The 19,894-nt window shown below is 44.9% G+C and overlaps 1 protein-coding gene across 1 annotated transcript in view; it reads right to left on the minus strand.

The window, feature by feature from the left end:
* Nucleotides 1–1,884: 1,884 nt before the first annotated feature.
* LOC141166062 (uncharacterized) overlaps nucleotides 1,885–19,894 on the minus strand; it is a 74,304-nt gene continuing 56,294 nt past the window's right edge. The window contains exon 2 of the mRNA XM_073652338.1: nucleotides 1,885–2,368. Within this exon, the coding sequence (XP_073508439.1) occupies nucleotides 1,925–2,368 (444 nt within the window). The 3' untranslated portion in view covers nucleotides 1,885–1,924. The remainder of the gene's footprint in view (nucleotides 2,369–19,894) is intronic.

Raw genomic sequence — 19,894 nt, forward strand, 5'->3', positions numbered from 1 at the left:
GTTGACCCCGTCACGTGATCGCGGGTCATCGATGGGTGGTCATGACAACCCAGGGTCTGCAGCAGACGCCTGTGGTTGTAATGTCTCAATAGCTATGAACGCCACCTAGTGGTCGGCGCTCATAGCAAGTGAGCATTTCTGCTGCATACAAGCGATCTGCTTATCGCTTGTATGCAGTAGAAGCAATCAGACAACTGCTGCTTCTAGTCTCCTATGGAGACTATTGAAGCATGTAGTAAGTGTAAAAAAAATGTTTTTAAAAATATTAAAAAAATAAAAAAAATCTAAAAGTTTTAATCACCCCCCTTTCGCCCCATTCAAAATAAAATAATAAAAAAAAAAAAACACATACACATATTTGGAATCACCGCGTTAATAATAGCCCGGTCTATCAATATAAAAGAAGAATTAATCCGATCGGTAAACGGCATAAGGAGAAAAAAATTCTAAACGCCAGATTTTTTTTTTTGGTCGCTGCAACATTGCAATAAAATGCAATAACGGGCGATCAAAACATCAGATCTACCCCAAAATAGTCAGCCAGGCGCGCAAAAAATAAGCCCTCACCCTGACCCAGATTCCGAAAAATGGAGACGCTACGGGTCTTGGAAAATGGTGTCATTTTTTTTTTTTAGTAAACTTTGTTTTTTTTTCACCACTTAAATAAAAAAGAACCTGTACATGTTTGGTGTCTACGTACACATAATGACCTGGAGAATAATGATGGCAGGTCAGTTTTAGCAATCAGTGAACGTGGTAAAATAAGGACCCAAAAAACAACTGTGGAATTGCATTTTTTTTGCAATTTCACCGCACTTGGAGTTTTTTTCCCTTTTTCCAGCACACGATATGGTAAAACCAGTGAAGGCATTTAAAAGTGCTACTCGTCCCGCAAAAAATAAGCCCTCACACGGCCATATTTAATGAAAATTAAAAAAGTTCTCGCTCTGGGAAGAAGGGGAGCAAAAAATGAAAACACAAAAACAGAGAGACCCATGGTCGTTAAGGGGTTAAATTGTTAGTGTGGTTTTTCCTAAATTCGGTCAGCCGTTGGTCTCACTGCATACCCTACAACTGTATAGCAGACTCTCTCCTTTCTAATGGGAACATGTCGTACCTTATTACTGTGGCCCTGCTCTATGTGTCTTTAAATTCTTAGTGGGGTTTATCCTAAAACTGGTCAGCCGTTGGACTCACTGCATACCCTTTAACTGTATAGCACACCCTCTCCTTTCTAATGCGAATTTGTCGTACCTTATTACTGTGGCCCTGCTCTATGTGTCTTAAAATTCTTAGTGGGGTTTTTCCTAAAACTGGTCAGCCGTTGGACTCAATGCATACCCTATAACTGTATAGCAGACACTCTCCTTTCTTATAGGTATTTGTCGTTACTGTGGCCCTGCTCTATGTGTCTATAAATTCTTAGTGGGGCTTTTCCTAAAATTTTTCAGCCGTTGGACTCACTGCATACCCTGTAACTGTATAGCAAACCCTCTCCTTTCTAATGGGAACATGTCGTACTTGTTACTGTCAATAGTAAAATCTCGGCACACCAATGGTTAGAATTTTACTGATTTTATTTAGAGCAGTCCACATTAACGTTTCGGTCCGGTTGTTGGACCTTCATCAGTGTACTGCAGGTGAGAAAGATTTACAAAAAAAGTTGTCGCTTTTACAAATGACAATTAAAATGCTAGTGTAACAATATAGGTCAAAATGTGCCTAGATAAGTTATTACATTAACAGACTCTGTAGAAGGATGATTGATCAACAATATCAAAGCTGCATAATATATAATTGATACACACTTACTGAGTGTGGAGAGGAGGAAGGGGAAAAAAAAGGAAGGAATGAGAGACGCTGTGCTCCTAGTAGGGAACCTGTGGGTATAAAGAACATTGGTGGTTTCAATGAGACAGCCTAATCAGCTAAAGTCGCTGTGCTGGTCAAAATACCTGGTAGATCCTGGTATACCTGAGCGCTGATAAGAGTAGGTGTGAAGGCATGCGATATCCACCGCTAATGACCGGCATGGTGCTGTGAGGAAGCGCGCTGCATGTATCTGGAGGGTGGGCGGGTTTAGGAGCAAGCGGTAGCCAATCGGAAGCCAGGAGTTTGATTGACGTTTGACCATTTCCGGTGACATCACCGGAAGTGACGTTAGCGACTTCGGGGAACGCCCGTGATTGGTTGAAGTTCGCGCATGCGCTTGTGCGTGCGTGTCACCCGACAGGATAGTGCGTTCCACAAAGTAGGAAGAAGAATAAGCCGGCTGTTCTGTGTGTTCCACCTTAGGGGAGGCGTGGATTACGTGATGGGTGTAGAGGGAAGAGGCAGGAGGAGGACGGATGTTGGAATGCAAGGGAATCTGGAATGGAAAAAGATATCAGTTAGTATTTTATCGAAGTAGACATATCTGTAGGATGGAAAAGGTTGTCTTAAAGAAGGGACTTCGAGGTAGGACAGTGATGATATCCTATGAGACATCAAAAAGTAAATAATATCATGCAGACACCATAAAATGATCACAGTTTAGACAGAGTATCACATGAAAGCAAGAAGGTCATAATCTCTGTTGAGCCCTCTAGGGGCTAAGGATTGTAGTTCATGTATCCAGTAAGCCTCTCTTTGTTTCAGTTTTTGAATGCGGTTGCCACCGCGCCGAGGCTAACCATTGGTGTGCCGAGATTTTACTATTGATATTACGGTCTTGGATCCTACTCGTGCACCCCGGTCCAGTTGTGCTGCGTTCTTCTCTGCAGTACTTGTTACTGTGGCCCTGCTCTGGTTGTCTTTAAATTCTTAGTGAGGTTTTTCCTAAATTTGGTCAGCCGTTGCACTCTCTGCATACCCTATAACTGTATAGCAGACTCTCTCCTTTCTAACGGGAACATGTCATACTTGTTAAGGTGGCCCTGCTTTGTGTGTCTTTAAATTCTTAGTGGGGTTTTTCCTAAAATTGGTCAGCCGTTGGACTCACTGCATACCCTATAACTGTATAGCAGACTCTTTCCTTTCTTATGGGAATTTGTTTTTACTGTGGCCCTGCTCTATGTGTCTTTAAATTCTTAGTGGGGCTTTTCCTAAAATTGTTCAACCATTGGACTCACTGCACACCCTATAACTGTATAGCAGACTGTCTCCTTTCTTATGGGAATTTTTCGTTACTGTGGCCCTGCTCTGTGTCTATAAATTCCTAGTGGGGTTTTTCCTAAAATTGGTCAGCCGTTGGACTCACTGAATACCATATAACTGTATTGCAGACCCTCTCCTTTCTAATGGGAACATGTCGTACTTGTTAAGGTGGCCATATCTGTGTGTCTTTAAATTCTTAGTGGGGTTTTTCCTAAAATTGGACAGCCGTTGGACTCACTGCATACCCTATAACTGTATAGCAGACCCTCTCCTTTCTACTGGGAACATGTCGTATTTGTTACTGTGGCCCTGTTCTATGAGTCATTAAATTCTTAGTGGGGTTTTTACTAAAATTGGTCAGTCTTTGGACTCACTGCATACCCTATAACTGTATAGCAGACTCTTTCCTTTCTTTTGGGAATTTGTTTTTACTGTGGCCCTGCTCTATGTGTCTTTAAATTCATAGTGGGGCTTTTCCTAAAATTGTTCAGCAGTTGGACTCACTGCATACCCTATAACTGTATAGCAGTCTCTCTCCTTTCTTATGGGAATTTTTCGTTGCTGTGGCCCTGCTCTATGTGTCTTTAAATTCTTAGTGGAGTTTTTTCTAAAATTGGTCAGCTGTTGGACTCACTGCATACCCTATAACTGTATAGCAGTCTCTCTCCTTTCTAATGGGAACATGTCGTACCTTGTTACTGTGGCCCTGCTCTATGTGTCTTTAAATTCTTAGTGTCATTTTTCCTAAAATTGGTCAGCTGTTGGACTCACTGAATACCCTATAACTGTATAGCAGACACTCTCCTTTCTAATGGGAAGTTGTTGTACCTTGTTACTGTGGCCCTACTCAATGTGTCTTTAAATTCTTAGTGGGGTTTTTCCTAAAATTGTTCAGCCATTGGACTCACTGCATCCCCTATAACTGTATAGCCGACACTCTCCTTTCCAATGGGAACTTGTCATACTTGTTACTGTGGCCCTGCTCTATGTGTCTTTAATTTCTTTGTGGGGTTTTTCCTAAAATTGGTCAGCCTTTGGACTCACTGCATACCCTGTAACTGTATAGCAGACTCTCTGCTTTCTTATGGGAATATGTTTTACTGTGGCCCTGCTCTATGTGACTTTAAATTCTTAGTGGGGTTTTTACTAAAATTGGTCAGCCGTTGGACTCACTGCATACCCAATAACTGTATAGCAGACTCTCTCCTTTGCAATGGGAACATGTCGTACCTTGTTACTGTGGCCCTGCTCTATGTGTCTTTAAATTCTTAGTGGGCTTTTTCCTAAAATTGATCAGCCTTTGGACTCACTGCATACCCTATAACTGTATAGCAGACTCTCTCCTTTCTTATGGGAATTTGTCGTCGCTGTGGCCCTGCTCTATGTGTCTTTAAATTCTTAGTGGGGCTTTTCCTAAAATTGTTCAGCCATTGGACTCACTGCATACCCTATAACTGTAGAGCAGACTGTCTCCTTTCTTATGGGAATTTTTCATTACTGTGGCCCTGCTCTGTGTCTATAAATTCTTAGTGGGGTTTTTCCTAAAATTGGTCAGCCGTTGGACTCACTGAATACCATATAACTTAATAGCAGACTCTCTCCTTTCTTATGGGAACATGTAGTGCTTGTTACTGTGGCCCTGCTCTATGTGTCTTTAAATTCTTACTGAGGTTTTTCCCAAATTTCGGCAGCCCTTGCATGGGCATTACAACTATAGGAGACCCGCTCCTTTATAATGGGAACATTTTTTTTACTGAGCCCCTCCCCTATGTCTCTTCAAAGGGGTATTGGGTTGCATCCAAATTTTTGGCAGCCCTTGCAGTCACTGGATACGCAATAACAGTATAGGAAACCCACTTGTTAATAATGGGAACAACAAAGCATAGCCGGCTGATGGCTCTCTAACAATAGCAAGGGCACACTGCTCGCCTTTTAAGAATAGTAAGGGCCATCTGATGGCCCTATAAAAATAGGCTTAATGACTTTCAGAGTCCCTCCATCATAAATAAAACAGGATGTGTCTGATGATGTGTCACACACCACATTGCCAGATAAGGTTGCTAAATGTTAAAATGACATTTCCCGGTGAATGCATTTGTCTTAAAAAAATGTAAAAGAAACAAAACAATAGGATCTTTCTTTGGAATAAAAAACAGCATCACCAAATTAACCTCAATGTAATCACATTGTTCAGCTCCTGCACCTCTCCATCCATCTCCGAAATGACCACATCGGTCACAAGCTGACAGCACTGCAGCATTGCCTTGGCCAAGCAGCAACAGGCTGTGCTGAAGATAGCATGCTTAATGCTTAATTGACAAACCACCCAGCGCTGATGAGTTGTTGAAAGCTGTAAAACAGCAGCCTGATCTGTGTCACTCACCGCTGAACATAAAGCCAGGCATGGTCGTGTGTGACAATGGGCGGAACCTGGTGATGGAGAAATGACACCCAGAGTAGATACGGTTTACCTCTATGCCAGTCCTTTCACCGAGCTAAATACAACTCTCAGCAAAAAAAGCTGTGGAGTAGCTCAGTACCGTCCCTGGCAACTTTCACCTGTCCACGTATTTGTGGGTTGGCGGTCATTCCCTGTAAGTGCACTGGGGAGGGCACGGGTAATGTTGTGGGACCCGTGCTTGTGGAAGGCGGAGACGTTACCGGGAAAACTAATGTTGGCCCGGGACCGAGTATGGATACCCGGTTGCCGTAGCCATAAGATTGTGGACAGCTTCCGCCTCCACAAGCCTAAAAGGCCACATTTCAAGTGCAAGCAGCTGCCCTGAAATCTGGCAGTTTAATGTTACGGCCTATGGGTGGCTGGCTGTATACTTGCGCTTGCATTCCAAGTAACAGAAAACTAAGCAGATGGTGGCCTCTATCATCATCATGGCTTCACCTCGGAACTATGAACTCTCCTGAAGGAGAAGCCAGAGCCCACTGGAGGAGTCTCCGGTTCTCTGGTGGGCCCGTCCAACCCTGCGAGAAGCAGCCCTGGCTAACAAAAGTGTGAGGGAAGTTTCCTTGACACTCTATGGCTGCTTTTTTAATGTGGATAGGACATGCTTATGCATGGTATTTATTAAACAGCATTGCAGATCAGGCCATTGTCCAACTCTGTTTTCATGAAATTAAATGCACAAAGAAAGATGTTTGTGTGTCAAAGCACGACCGACAAGTGTGAGTTGATGTTGGACGGGCTGCCATTGCTTCTGCAACAAGCTGCATTTGAGGACTTCCTGGGAGAAATGACATCCAAGGTATAAAGGTATATACGGTTTCCCTCTGTGCCAGTCCTTTCACCGAGCTAACTACAACTCTCAGCAAAAAAAGCTGTGGTCTGGCTTTGTACCGTCCCTGGCCACATTCACCTGTCCATGTGTTTGTGGGTAGGCGGTCCTTCCCAGTAAGTGCACTGGGGAGGGCTCAGGTAATGTTGTGGGACCCGTGCTTGTGGAAGGTGGAGACGACACCGGGAGAAACAGTGGCAGCTGGGGATCGAGTATGGACACTCGGCCGCTGCCGGCATGAAGTTATGAAAAGCTTCAGCCTCCACGAGCCTAAAAGGTCACATTTCAAGTGCAAGCAGCTGTCAAAACTTTGGCAGTATAGTATTGCAGCCTGTGGGTGGGTGGGTGGCTGGCTGCATACTTGCGCTTGCATTCCAAGGAATGGGGTAGGGACAACTGAACACTGCACTGGGACAAGGACATGGACGGTGATTGTTGCAAGTCTGCAATGACAGGTGCATGGCGGGAGGCATCTTCGCATGTGCCAAGGATCACTTATGATGGGCACACGTTTAGGCAGTGACCTGGGAGTCAGAAATGCTTCCAGAGGTCATCCCCATGCTGTTCCCATGTCTTTTCAGCACTTTATGCATGTGTCTGATGATGTGTCACACACCCCATGGCCAGACAAGGTTGTATAATGTTAAAATTACATTTCCCAATGAATGCAAAAGTGCAAAAACGCATCAAAACACTATGTTTGAACATAGCCCAAGTTGTGGAGGAGTATTTTTGGTTTTGGTTATTTATTTTGCCTTATATACAAGTCATTACCCAGTAAAGCATGTTCCTTAATATATTTCCCAGCAAAATCCATTTTGGTTTTGTTTTTGAATGTTTTATTGTGAGTCCGTCAAAGTGGCTTAATACTTTGACAACGTTGTTGACAACAGTGACCTGGGAGTCAGAAATGCCCAAGTTGTGGAGGAGTATTTTTGGTTTTGGTTATTTATTTTGCCTTATATACAAGTCATTACCCAGTAAAGCATGTTCCTTAATATATTTCCCAGCAAAATCCATTTTGGTTTTGTTTTTGAATGTTTTATTGTGAGTCCGTCAAAGTGGCTTAATACTTTGACAACGTTGTTGACAACAGTGACCTGGGAGTCAGAAATGCTTCCAGGGGTCTCCCACATGCTGTTCCCATGTAATTTGAGCACTGTTCCCATCGATTTGAGAAATTTTTAGGCCCTCTGCAGACCGCCGGGGGGAGCCTCCTGAAAAATATTTGAGCTTCCCATAGACTTGCATTGGGCTCGTTGCTCGGGTCGAGCCCCCGAGTACTCCAATTTGCTTGACCCGAGCATCGAGTACCCGAGTATTTTAGTGCTCGCTCATCACTGCTGATCACGTGATATTTTTGCTTTGTCAGGATTATCCTTTTTACCCAGAACTGAAGTACTTTGTTGGCTGTAAAGGTAACATAGGTACATGTTAGTTGTGATTCTGTACAGTGCAGGAAATAAAACCTGGCCAGCACCTACTAATTTGACATCAGATTAGAATTGGTAATACTGCCTTGCTGTCCCTCCAATTTACCACATTCCTCTAACACTGCAATTTGTAAAAGCTATTTTTCTGACAACTGTAACTAAACCTGTGAGAGACCTATATAGCAAACATAAAAAAAATTACATTAAAGTTTGCTACAATGCTGCTAGTGATGAGCGAATCCATGTGTTTTCGGCTGTGCACCTTCTCCTTTGCCATTAGCAACCTATGCTAATGACTGAGGGAGGGTCTACAGCCGCAAAGTTTGTTGATTGACTTCCCTGCACTCAGCCTTTCATCAAAATTTATTGTCTGGGATGGAAGCCAGGGACAGAGAATGGAGCGTGAGTGCTGCGCATGCACAATCTCCAATCCATTCACTTCCAGTGCAGGCTGGAAAGTGGCTGAATGTGGCCAGAGCCAAATACACAGGGATTTGTTCATCCATAGTTGCTGCAAATCACTCTAATATCGCTCATCAACACTTGCAAATTACTATTATAAATTAAAGTAATTGAATTTCATGCAAAAATGTAATTGGACAGTACAAGACACATCTTAGTGGTGTAGGCTGATGCATAAATATTTAGAGATTAGACTTACCTAAAACAGTAAATACTACTGAATGTTGTCTGTAATCTGGCAAGTTTACTTTGAAACAGGAAATGTTAGATAATATTAGTAATATTAAATATTCTTTACAAATTACAAATAAGTAAATTGGAGAGAGTTCAAGGAGCAGAGGGGCCCATTTTGCTGTTATTATTATTTATTCATATAGCGCCTTTGATTCCATAGTGCTGTACATAAGAAGTAGTTACATACCAAATACAGATATCACTTACAGTAAACAAACTAACAATGATAGACTGGTATGGAGTGAAGAGGACCCTGCCCTTGTGGGCTTACATTCTACAGGAATTGGGAAGGAGACAGTAGGTTGAGGGGTTACAGTAGCTCCGGTGTTGTTGAGGTGGCAGCAAGCAAGGTCATAACAGGCTATAAGCTTGTTTAAAGAGATGGGCTTCCAGGTTCCGTCTGAAGGATCCAAGTATGGCGGATAATCGGACGTGTTGAGGCACAGAATTCCAGAAGACAGGGGATATTCGGGAGAAATCTTGGAGGCGATTTCGTGAGGAACGAATAAGTGTGGAGGAGAGAATGAGGTCTTGGGAGGACCAGAGACTACGTGAGGGAATATATTGGGAGATTAGTTCAGATATGTACGAGAGAGGTTATGGATGGCTTTGTAGGTCAGTATTAGTAGTTTGAACTAGATACGCTGGGCATTTGGGAGCCAGTGAAGGAATTTGCAAAGGGGAGTAGCAGAGGAGTAGCAAGGCGAGAGATGGACCAGTCTCACAGCAGAGTGGACTGGAGGGGTGCGAGAGTGCTAGCAGGTAGGCCACAGAGGAGGATGTTGCAGTAGTCGAGGCGGGAGATGATGAGGGCATGTACAAGCAGTTTAGTAGATTGAGGGTTGAGGAAATGATGGATTCTGGAAATATTTTTGAGCTGGAGGCAACAGGAGGTGGTGAGAGCTTGGGTGTGGGGTTTGAAGGACAGGGCAGAGTCAAGGGTTACTCCGAGGCAGCAAATTGTCGGTACTGGGGAAAGAGTGATGTCATTTATTGTGATAGAAAGATTAGGTGGGAAAGATATGCGAGATGGGGGAAAGATGATGAGTTCAGTTTTGTCCACATTGATCTTGAGGAAGTGGGAGGAGAAGAAGGAGGATATGGTTGCTAGACATGCTGGGATTCTGGACAGCAGAGAGGTGACATCTGGGCCAGAGAGGTAGATCTTGGTGTAATCAGCATACAGATGGTACTGGAAGCCATGGGATTTAATGAGCTGTCCCAGGCCAAGGGTATAGATTGAGAAGAGTAGGTGTCCTAGGACAAAGCCTTGAGGAACTCCAACAGAGAGGGGGAGGGGTGAGGAGGTAGTATGGGAGTGGGAGATGCTAAATGTGCAGTTAGAAAGGTATGAAGAGATCCAAGATAGGTCTTTGAAGCCAAAGAAAGAGAGGATCTGTAGTAGGAGGCAGTGGTCAACTGTATTGAAAGCAGAGGACAGGTCAGAAGAAGGAGTACAGAGAATTGTCCATAAGCTTTGGCTGTAAGTAAGTCATTGGTGATATTGGTAAGGGCAGTTTTAGTGGACTGGTGGGGGCAGAAGCCGGATTGTCGGTTGCCGAAGAGAGAGTTAGATGAGAAGTGGGAGGAAAGTTCAGCGTGAACGTGTTGCTCAAAGAGTTTGGAGGAAAATGGGAGCAGCAATATGGGGCGATAGCTGGACAAGGCGGTTGGGTCGAGAGATGGGTTTTTGAGGATGGGAGTGATTGTGGCATGGTTGAAGGCAGCAGGGAAGGTGCCAGAGAATAGTGATAGATTGAAGAGATGGGTTAAGGATGGGATGAGTGTGGGGGTGAGGTTTGGGAGGAGGTGCGATGGGATGGGGTCGAGTGCACAAGTGGTGAGGTGTGATTTGGAGAGGAGACGAGTAAGGTCTCTTTCCGTGATGTTGGGAAGGGAGGCTATGGGGGTAGTGCAATGATGTGGAAAACAAAGGGGTTGAGGTGGTCGGACAGTAAACACTTGCCGTATTTGGTCAGTCTTGTATTTGAAGTGTGTGGCAAACTCCTCTGCAGAGATGACGGAGGTCGGAGGGGGCAGTGGAGGGCAGAGGAGAGTTAAAAGTGTTGAATAGCTGTTTGGGGTTGTAGGATAGGGAAGATATGAGGGTTGTGAAGTAGGCCTGTTTAGCAGAGATGAGTGCTGATTTGAATGTGAATATTGCTTGATTTAATGCAGTGAAGTTATCTTGAGAATGTGTTTTCATCCAATGCCGCTCCGCAACCCTGGACGCTTGTTGAAGCTGTTTAGTGAGGTTGTTACGTTGTTGTGCCAGGGTTGCCTGTCACGCTCTGCCATGCATAAGAGGGGCAACCAAGTCAATAGCTGATGCGAGAGTGGCATTGTAGAAAGCAGGGGCGCTGTCTGTGTCATTAAGTGAAAATATGGATGTCAGTGGTAGAATAGAGTCAGAGAGTGTGTCGGTGTCTAGATGTGCAAGGTTTCTGCGGGGGTGTGCTAGTTGTTGGACATGGGTGACAGGTGAGGAGGTCAGGGTTGAGAAAGTGAGTAGATGGTGGTCAGATAGGGGTAGGGGGAGGTTGTAAGGTTAGATAGGGAGCAGAGTCGAGTGAAGATGAGGTCTAGTGTGTGTCCGTCTGTGTGGGTGGCTGAGGAGGACCACTGAGTAAGTCCAAAGTAAGTTCCATGTTAAAACTACCCAAATCCTATTTTAACAGCTATTAAGTGTTCAAGGGCTTGAGCCACCTTATAAACATGACTAAAAGAAACAATGTTTTAAAGGATATTACGGATCATTATATGTAACAATTATAAGGAGTGAGACTGAATAAAACACATTTTTATATTTTCTATAGAACACATTGTCACCCTAATGTTCATGTCCCAAAAGTAAGTGCCTGCAACTGGCTGTTGTGTTCAGGTTGCATGTTTGAGTCTAATATTGTAATTTTACAACAAGGAAGCTGGCAAAAAAACAATTCTTTTACAAAACACACACTTATTAATCACAGACTGACACTATCATTTTCAATGTGCTTCAGCACTGCTGTCGTACACCACAATCAGATTTTAACCATTTTCTATCCATATGTGTAATGAGCTAGGCACTCTGACCTTATCCCTATGTTTCTTGGCCAGTCCTCCTCTTTTATGGGGCTCTGATAATATCTCCTGATTGTGCTAGATCAGTGTTTCCCAAACTACAGTTGTAATGGTCCATAATAGATCATGTTTTCAGGATTCCTTAGTATTGCAGAGAAGCTGTGGCAATTTCTGCTGCCTTGATAATAATAATTCCATCACATGTGCAATACTATGGAAATCCTGGAAACACGATCTGTTGGGGGCAGTGAGGACTGGAGTTTGGAAAACACTGCGCTAGACCAATGTTTACCAAAGTCCAGTTCTCACGGCCTCACAGCACACTTTGTCTTCAGGATTTCCCTAATATAGCATAGATGAGAGAACCTGTGGCAATTTCAGAAACCATGATAATAATTCCATCACCTGCTCAATAATATCTAAATCGAGATAACATGATCTGTTGGAAGCCATAAGATCTGGATTTTGGGAACACTGCGCTAGACCATATAATGTGAAAGCTGCAAAGCATTAACCAATTCACGACATGGCAATTTCTCCATTTTTTTCATTTTTGTTTTTTACTTCCCCTTCTAAGAGCCATAACTTTTTTATTTCCCCATCATTATGACTGTATGAGGGCTTTTGAATGACACCTTTCATTCTACCATATAGTGTACTGGAAAATGAGAAAAAAAAATCCAAAATGCATTGAAATTTAAAAATAAGTGTAATTCCACAATTGTTTTTATGTTTTTTCACTTACCATGTTCACTATATGGTAAAACTGATCTGACAATAGGATTCTCCAGGTCAGTACCATTTTAGGGTAGATACGATGTTTTGATCACCTCTTATTGCATTTTATTGCAGTGTTATGACAGCAAAAAAACACTACATTTTGGCGTTTTGATTTTTTTATCATTATGACATTTACAATTTGGATTAATTTACTTTATATTTTGATATATAAGACTTTTACGAATGCAGCAATACCAAATGTGTGTATTTTTTTAATTGATATATTTTAATGGGGAAAAGGGTGATGATGTGAACTATTTTTTTTTAGTCTTTTCACTTTTTACTGTATTTGTTATTCCCCTTAGAGTACTTGAAGATGCCAGTCTTCTTATCGCATGTGCTATACACAGAAATCCATCAGCACTGCTATCTATTAATGATGAGCGAGCACTAAAATGCTCGGGTACTCGTTGCTCAGGTCGAACAAATTAGAATACTTGGGTGCTCGAACCGAGCAATAAGCCCAATGTAAGTCTATGGGAAACTCGAGCATTTTTCAGATGGCTCCCCCCGGCGGTCTGCAAAGGGCATAAAAATTGCCCAAAACGATGGGAACAGTGCTCAAATGACATGGGAACAGCATGGGGAAGACGCCTGGAAGCATCTCTGACTCCCAGATCACTGCTGTCAGCAATGTGGTCAGAGTATTACTCCTCTTTGACGGACTCACAATAAAACATACAAAAACAAAACCAAAATGGATTTTCCTGGGAAATATGTTAAGGAACATCCTTTCCAGGGTAATGACTTGTATATAAGGCAAAATAAATAACCAAAAACAAAAATACTCCTCCACAACTTGGGCTATGTTCACATGTAGCATTTTTGATGCGTTTTTGCACTTTTGAATTGCTTTCAACCAAGACAAAAGCATTCACCAGGAAAAGTCATTTTAACATTTTACAATCTTATCTGGTCATGTGGTGTGTGACACATCATCAGACACATGCATGCAGTGCTGAAAAGACATGGGAACAGCATGGGGAAGACCTCTGGAAGCATCTCTGACTCCCAGGTCACTGCCTAAAAGTGTGCCCATCATAAGTGATCCTTGGCGCATGCGAAGATGCCTCCACCATGCACCTGTCATTGCAGACTTGAAACAATCACTGTCCACGTCCTTGTCCCACTGCAGCGTTCAGTTGTCCCTACCCCATTCCTTGGAATGCAAGCACAAGTTTGCAGGCAGCCACGCACCCACAGGCTGCAATACTATACTGCCAAATTTTTGACAGCTGCTTGCACTTGAAATGTGGCCTTTTAGGCTCGTGGAGGCAGAAGCGTTTCACAACCTCATGCCGGCGGCGGCCGGGTGTCCATACTCGGTCCCCAGCTGCCACTATATTTCCCGGTATCGCCTCCACCTTCCACAAGCACGGGTCCCACAACATTACCCGTGCCTCCCCAGTGCACTTACTGGGAAGGACCGCCTTACCACAAACACGTGGACAGGTGAATGTGGCCAGGGACGGTACGAAGCCAGTCCACAACTTTTTTTGCTAAGAGTTGTATTTAGCTCAGTGAAAGGACTGGCATAGAGGGAAACCCTATCTACTCTGCGTGTCATTTCTCCCAGGAAGTCCTGTAATTGAGCTTGCTGCAGAAGCAATGGCAGCCCATCCAACATCAACTCGCACTTGTCCGTGGTGCTTTGAAACACACACATCTTTCTTTGCGCATTTAATTTCTTGAATACAGAGTTGGACAATGGCCTGATCTGTAAAGCGTTTGAGAAATAACATGCATAAGCATGGCCGATCCACATTAAAAAAGCAGCCATAGAGTGTCCGGGAACCTTTCCTCACACTTTTCTTAGCCAGGCCTGCTTTTCGGCAGGGTTGAACGGGCCCACCAGAGAACCGGAGACTCCTCCGGTGGGCCCTGGCTTCCCCTTCAGGAGAGTTCATAGTGCCGAGGTGAGGCCATGATGATGATAGAGGCCAACATCTGCTTAAGTTTCTGTTACTTGGAATGCAAGTGCAAGTATGCAGCCAGCCACCCACCCACAGGCCACAACACTAAACTGCCAGATTTCTGGGCAGCTCTTTGCACTTGAAATGTGGCCATTTAAGCTCGTGGAGGTGGATGCTTTTCACAACCTCATGCCGGCGGCGGAGGGGTGTCCATACTCGGTCCCCAGCCGCCTCTATATTTCCCGGTATCGCCTCCACCTTCCACAAGCACGGGTCACACAACATTACCCGTGCCCTCCACAGTGCACTGACTGGGAAGGACCGCCTAACCACAAACACGCGGACAGGAGAATGTGGCAAGGGACGGTACGGAGCCAGTCCACAACTTTTTTTGCTGAGAGTTGTATTTAGCTCGACGAAAGGACAGGCATAGAGGGAAACCGTATCTGCGTGTCATTTCTCCCAGGAAGTCCGGTAATTGAGCTTGTTGCAGAACCAATGGCAGCCCGCCCAACATCTACTCGTACTTGTCGGTGGTGCTTTGACACACACACATCTTTCTTTGCGCATTTAATTTCTTGAATAGAGAGTTGGACAAAGGCCTGATTTGTAATGCGTTTTGAGAAAAAACATGCATAAGCATGGCCGATCCACACTAAAAAAGCAGCCATAGAGTGTCCGGGAATCTTTCCCCACACTTTTCTTAGCCAGGGCTGCTTTTCGGCAGGGTTGAACAGGCGCACCAGAGAACTGGAGACTCCTCTGGTGGGCCCTGGCTTCTCCTTCAGGAGAGTTCATAGTGCCGAGGCGGCGGCCGGGTGTCCATACTCGGTCCCCTGCCGCCACTATATTTCCCGGTATCACCTCCGCCTTCCACAAGCACGGGTCCCACAGCTTTACCCGTGCCCTCCCCAGTGCACTTACTTAGAAGGACCGCCTAACCACAAACACGTGGACAGGTGAATGTGGCCAGGGACGGTACAGAGCCAGTCCACAACTTTTTTTACTGAGAGTTGTATTTAGCTCGGTGAAAGGACTGGCATAGAGGGAAACCATATCTACCCTGCGTGTCATTTCTCCCAGGAAGCTGCTTGCACTTGAAATGTGAGCCTGAACATTACTACTGGTACGTTTCTGTGGGAACTTGCTTGCCTCCTACCAGCCTGAAATATTTCCAGCAAACTATGGTACGACACCATGGTATTAGCAGTACCCCCAGTACCAGTAGCGAAGCCATCCCCAATTTCCTTCTCAGGAATTTTATTTGGTAGACTGAGTGGCTGCCCAAATACATTTTCTCATAAAGGAGCTGAAGATAGAGTGGCAATAGGTGCAAGTTTCTCCAGCCTGGTAGATATTAGAGGGTGAACAGCAGCACATTGGATCAGTGGTTAGCACTGAAACCTTGCAGCGCTGGGATCCTGGGTTCAAATCCCAGCAAGGACAAAATCTGCAAGGACTTTGTATGTTCTCCCAGTGTTTGCGTGTGTTTCTTCCTGAGTAAAAAAGCAGCCATAGAGTATCCGGGAACCTTCCCACAAACTTTTCTTAGCCAGGACTGCTTCTCAGCAGCGTTGGAATGTCCCACCAAAGAATCCTCTGGTTGGATTCTACCTCCGGAGAGTTCATGATAGCGCTAACTTTGCAGCTGCTATGGGACTCTTGAGCTGGTGAGAAAGGTTAGCACTCAGAATCAAATCCTCTGGTGGGCACAATGTTTTTCAATCTGAAACAGCTTCTCAGTGGGAGTTGTATTTCACCACAGCTATATTGTTTAGCTCGGTGAAAGGACTGGCATAGAGGGAAACCATATCTACCCCGGCTGTCATTTCTCTGTCACCAGGTTCCGCCCATTGTCACACACGACCATGCCTGGCTGTATGTTCAGCGGTGAGAGCCACAGATCAGGCTGCTGCGTTACAGATTTCAACAACTCTGCAGTGCTGGGCGGTTTGTCAATTAAGCATTAAGCATGTTATCTTCAGCACAGCCTGTTGCCGCTTGGCCAAGGCAGTGCTGCAGTGCTTTCAGCATGTGACTGATGTGGTCATTTCAGAGATGGAGGAGGAGGTGCATGAGCTGAACAATGTGATTACAGTGAGGTTAAATTGGTGACGCTGTTTTTTATACTAAAGAAAGATCCTATTGTTTTGTTTTTTTAATGTTATTTTTTAAGACAAATGCATTCACAGGGAAATGTCATTTTAACATTTTACAACCTTTTCTGGTAATGTGGTGTGTGACACATCATCAGACACATCCTTTTTTATTTATGAAGAGGGACTCTGAAAGTCAGAAAGCGTATTTTTATAGGCACATCAGATGCCCCTTAATATTCTTAAAAGGCCAGCAGTCGGCCCTAGCAATTGTTAGAGAGCCATCAGCCGGCTATGCTTTGTTGTTCCCATTATTAACAAGTGGGTCTTCTATACTGTTATTGCATATCCAGTGACTGCAAGGGCTGCAAAAAATTTGGACGCAACCCAATACCCCTTTTAAGAGACATAGAGAAGGGTCTCAGTAAAAAAAAAATGTTCCCATTATAAAGAAGCGGGTCTCCTATAGTGGTAATGCCCATGCTGTGACTGCAAGGGCTGTCAAAATTTGGGAAAAACCCCAGTAAGAATTTAAAGACACACGGAGCAGGGCCACAGTAACAAGGTATGATATGTTCCCATTAGAAAGGAGAGCATCTGCTATACAGTTATAGGGTATGCAGTGAGTCGAATGGCTGACCAATTTTAGGAAAAACCCCACTAAGAATTTAAAGACACATGGAGCATGGCCACAGTAACAATGTAAGACATGTTCCCGTTAGAAAGGAGAGGGTCTGCTATACAGTTATAGGTTATGCAGTGAGTCCAACGGCTGACCAATTTCCGGAAAAACCCCACTAAGAAATTAAAAACACTCAGAGGAGGGCCACAGTAACGACAAATTCACATTAGAAAGGAGAGAGTCTCCCATAGTGTTGGCTTATGCAGTGAATGCAAGGGCTGCCAAAAATTTGGAGGCACTTCTATGCGCCTTGGAAGAGATGTGGTGGAGGGCCTCATAAAAAAATGTTCCCATTAGAAATGAGCGGGCCTCCTATACTTGTAATGCCCATGCACTAAGTGTTTGTGATGGAAAACATTTACCCCTGGGGGGTATACATGAACATACTAAATAATAAAAAAAAAAAATTACGGGCATCATAAACACCCTTTAAAAAAATTATGTGGGTGTTGCATCACAGACCACGGTCACCCTGGTTAAATGGTGGTGGAGGATGAGCAGAAGGAGGAGGACAAGAGCAAATAGCCAAAATCATGACGCGTATACCCATGTGTGGGTGTGAAAAGGTGCATGGGAATACACCACCCAAGAAAAGACACTGTATTTGAGTTTATGTTATGCTGTTATCATTCGGTGGTGTTGAGAAGTCTGGCCCAATCCAGCCCTTATTCATTTTTATAAGAGTCAGCCTGTCAGCATTTTCAGTTGACAGGCGGATACGCTTATCAGTTATAATTCCACCAGTGGCACTAAAAGCCCGCTCTGATAAAACGCTGGCAGCAGGGCAGGCCAGCACCTCCAAGTCATAGAGAGACAGTTCATTCCACGTATCCAGCTTGGATACCCAATAATTATAAGGCACAGAGGAATCACGGAGGATGTTGGTACGGTCGGCAAGGTACTCCCTCATCATCTTCCCAAACTTTGCACTCCCTAAGAGAGTACCCCGCGCCTCAGGGCCTGTGCGATGGGAGGGTCTGAGAAAACTCTCCCAGAACTTTGACAGTGTTCCCCTTCCTCGACTGGATTGAAGTTGTGTCTCTCTCGCCTGTACTCCTTGGTTGTCCAACAAAGTGTGCCCTCTGCCGCCAGCGTTTTCAGATGGGAATTTTTTTAATAGTTCCGCAACAAGAACTTTCTGGTACTGCCCCATTTTTGTACACCTGTCCACCTCAGGAATAAGAGATATAAAGTTCTCCTTGTAGCGTGGGTCTAGAAGTGCCACCAAAAAGTAATGACTGTCACCCAAAATTTAGAGAATGTGAGGGTCATGGGAAAGGCAGCGTAACATAAAGCCAGCCATGCATCCCAGACAGATAACAGGCAAGACTTCCGTGTCCTCACCAAGAGGATGACTGACCATGCTCTCCTCCTCTTCCTCCTCCTCCTCTCTGTCCTCTGGCCATCCACGCTGAACAGACGATATAACAGGTGTGCAGGTAGTACTGTTTATAGTGCATGAAACTAGCTCCTGTCCTTCCTCCTCCTCTTCCTCTTTGTCACCAAATCCACGTTGGGATGAGATGAGGCTTGGCTGTGTGTAATCACGCTGTATGATTCCTTGCTCCATCTCATCGTGCTCCGCCTGAAATGCATCCTCTTTAATTGTGAGCAGAGAGCGTTTCAGAAGACAGAGAAGCGGGATGGTGACGCTAATTATGGCGTCATCGCCGCTCACCATCTTGGTGGAGTCCTCAAGGTTTTGGAGGATGGTACTTATGTCTTACATCGATGTCCACTCCTGAGGTCTTATGTGTGGAGTCTGAACTGAATACCGATGGCCTTGTTGATGCTGGTACTCAACAACTGCCCTCTTCTGCTCATAAAACCTTCCCAACATCTGCACTGTAGAGTTCCAATGCGTGGGGACATCACAAACCAGTCTGTGAGCCGGAAGCTGCAAACGCTGCTCAAACACTGCAAGGGCGGTGGAAGCTGTAGCTGACTTTCTAAAATGGGCACACACGCGGCATACTTTACCAAGCAGATCTGGCAGCTCCGGGTAGGATTGGAGAAACCGCAGAACCACGAGGTTAAGCACATGGGCCGGGCATGGTACTTGTGTGAGCTCGCCTTGCCTCAGAGCCACCACCAGGTTCCAGCCATTGTCACACTCGACCATGCCTGGCTGTAGGTTCAGCGGTGTGAGCCACAGATCTGCCTGCTCTTTCAGAGCTGTCCACAACTCTTCTGCATTGTGCGTTTTTTCACCTAAGCATATTAGCTTCAGCACAGCCTGTTGCCGCTTGGCCGAGGCAGTGCTGCAGTGCTTCCAGCTTGTGACTGATGTGGTCATTTTGGAGATGGAGACTGAAGAGGAGGAGGAGGCTGAGGAGGATGAGGTGCAGGAGCTGTAGACCATGTGGGCAATCCTGATTGACGCAGGGACCGTAATCCTTGGCATCGGGAGGACGTGTTCCATCCCAATGTCCTACTGGATCCCAGCTTCCACTATGTTAACCCAGTGTGCCGTCAGTGAGATGTACCGTTCCTGCCCACAAGCACTTGTCCACGTGTCCGTGGTTAGGTGGACTTTAATGGTAAATGCGTTGTTGAGAGCACGGCTAATGTTTTGGGACACGTGCTTGTGTAATGCGGGGATGGCACACCCGGAGAAATAGTGGCGGTTGGGGACCGAGTACCAAGGGACGGCCACCGCCATCAGGTTGCAGAATGCTTTTGTCTCCATGAGCCTAAAAGGCAACATTTCGAGCGCAAGCAGTCGTGAAATTTGAGAATTTAGTAGAGTGGCCAGTGTGGCTTTGGCTGCATATTTACACTTCCATTCCAAGGACTGGGGTATGGA

This window comes from Phyllobates terribilis, unplaced genomic scaffold, assembly GCF_046119375.1.
Source record: "Phyllobates terribilis strain yellow unplaced genomic scaffold, ASM4611937v1 Scaffold_1__5_contigs__length_1240528914, whole genome shotgun sequence".
NCBI lineage: Eukaryota > Metazoa > Chordata > Amphibia > Anura > Dendrobatidae > Phyllobates > Phyllobates terribilis.